The following is a 2,094-nucleotide window of genomic DNA, read 5'->3' as shown; positions in this document are numbered from 1 at the left end:
AAAAAAAAAAATACAGCATGCATGCTATTTGCATAAAAAACATAGTATAAGCAAGAAGATTCAACTTGGAATCAGTTCTGCGATCAGGCATTGGGTCTAACCATTGGCATGTTTATTTGTCATGGAACGAAATAATTTCTCCAAGTAATCTTATGAACTTTCTTACCTGCAAAATAGGGATAATACCTATCTGTCAACAGGTCACAGAGTGTTTGTGACAATCAAATGAAAAAGTTATGAAAATTCTTGGTATGGTGTCTACATTTCCATAAAATAGAACAAATGATATTTACCTAATATGTAAGTCAAATATCTAGAAGAGGAAAATTTTATTACATTCATTCTAAGATCCATATTTTTTCACTATCTGAAATCATATAGCATATCTTATAGTTGTTGGCATGCCTTTGTTTATTTAGCAGTGATTTCTTCTTTTTTTAGTGATACAAATATATAAGAAAATAATGTATTATAAAATTTAAAACTGCCTTAGATTTAATGAAATAAAGTATACTGATTCCCCATGAAATAGAAATATAGTACTATGGATCAGAGAATTTAACTTTACCCCCCAGATTTGGTCCTTGTCCTTGATTTTTTAGAATAATCTTAGATTCCCCGCCATAACTGAACTGTTTCTGATGAGGCCAAACCTAAGGTATCTCCTGAATGAGTGCTGGTCAGGCCAGAAAGATCCATGGTGTGATATCAGCTTGAACTCAGGGGAGGGGTCTAGACGAGGAGTTCAATCAACGATACCTTATGTAATAACACCCAATAAAGGCTCTGGATATGGGAGTGCCATGAGCTTCCTGGTGGGTGATAGGCATAATGAATGTAGCAAGGTAGTGTTCTTTTTGGAAGTTGGAAGCTGTGCTGAGAACACTCCCAGACCTTACCCTATATGTCTTTTTATTTGGCTGCTTTTAGCCAATAATACTCTCTTGAGTTCTATGAGTTGTTCTAGCAAATTATCAAACCCAAGGGAGCCAGTCGATGAGAAGTTAAGAGGACTCTAGGGATCCCTTAGCTTACAGCTGGCATCCTAATGGGGTGGTGAGAAATCCCCAAATTTGCAGCCAGCATGGGGAACCCAAGGTTGCAGCTAAAGTTTTGGGTAGAGTTAACCATCTGAAGGGCTGTACCCTTTAACTTGTGAGATCTCAAGGTGATTATGCTTGGTGGAAGAAGTACTGCATTTGCAATTTGGAATAGGAATTACAATAGTTAGCAATAGGCTTGAATTGACTGCATGATTTCCCTCAGTTGGAATCAGTGAAATGGAAAGGAATGTGAGAAGTGGAATAGATTGCACTGACTGATTTTTACAGGTAAGGTAAAGCATTTACCAAACATATATTAGAAAGAGAAAGGTTTGTATGTGTGTGAGAGAGCCTGAATATACACACATATATATTTACATATTAAATCGGCTGTACTTTTACTTTACATACCTCTGTAGGTCAACTATTTCATTGTTAAGAGTATCTAGCTCCTTAATAGCAGAGAAATCTGCAACAGGATTTGATCCTATGACATTCTAAAAAGAAAAAGTTTGTGATTATACATTATTACTATAATACATGGAGAAACATTAAAACTTAAAAAGCACTACACAGATATTTATTACATAAATTTATTATTTATTACATATTTTACTGTAATACTAACATTTTAAATTAATATAAGAAAATCATCCCTTTGCATATTAATTATACATAAAGACATTCCCCTGAAAATTTCTAAAAGCTGCTGTAAGATGTATCCCCACCCCCAACTAAGATCCTACTGTTGTTGTCACTTAAATCTAGCCTATCCAGAACTCTGCAACAGAACAGCAGATCTATAACTAGTTCTCCCAATACAGCAGTGGTTCTCAACCTTCCTAATACCATGACCCTTTCATACAGTTCCTCATGTTGTGGTGATCCCCAACCATAAAATTATTTTTGCTGCTACTTCATAACTGTAATTTTGCTACTGTTATGAATCATAATGCAAATATCTGATATGCAGGATGTATTTTCATTGTTACAAATTGAACATAATTAAAGCATAGTGATTAATCACAAAAACAATATGTAATTATACATT

General features: G+C 34.5%; 1 protein-coding gene across 1 annotated transcript in view; it reads right to left on the bottom strand.

Annotated features, from left to right (window-relative positions):
* The window catches only part of EPS15 (epidermal growth factor receptor pathway substrate 15), a 129,493-nt gene that overhangs the window by 82,373 nt on the left and 45,026 nt on the right, over nucleotides 1-2,094 (bottom strand). Inside the window, exon 13 of the mRNA XM_045291759.1 lies at nucleotides 1,455-1,540. Within this exon, the coding sequence (XP_045147694.1) occupies nucleotides 1,455-1,540 (86 nt within the window). The remainder of the gene's footprint in view (nucleotides 1-1,454; nucleotides 1,541-2,094) is intronic.

The sequence above is a fragment of the Echinops telfairi genome, unplaced genomic scaffold (genome assembly GCF_000313985.2).
Source record: "Echinops telfairi isolate 266 unplaced genomic scaffold, ASM31398v2 ScPeMD7_443;HRSCAF=831, whole genome shotgun sequence".
Classification (NCBI taxonomy): Eukaryota; Metazoa; Chordata; class Mammalia; order Afrosoricida; family Tenrecidae; genus Echinops; species Echinops telfairi.
Note: the sequence above shows the minus strand (reverse complement) of the source record. Positions and strands in the feature narration are given on the sequence as shown.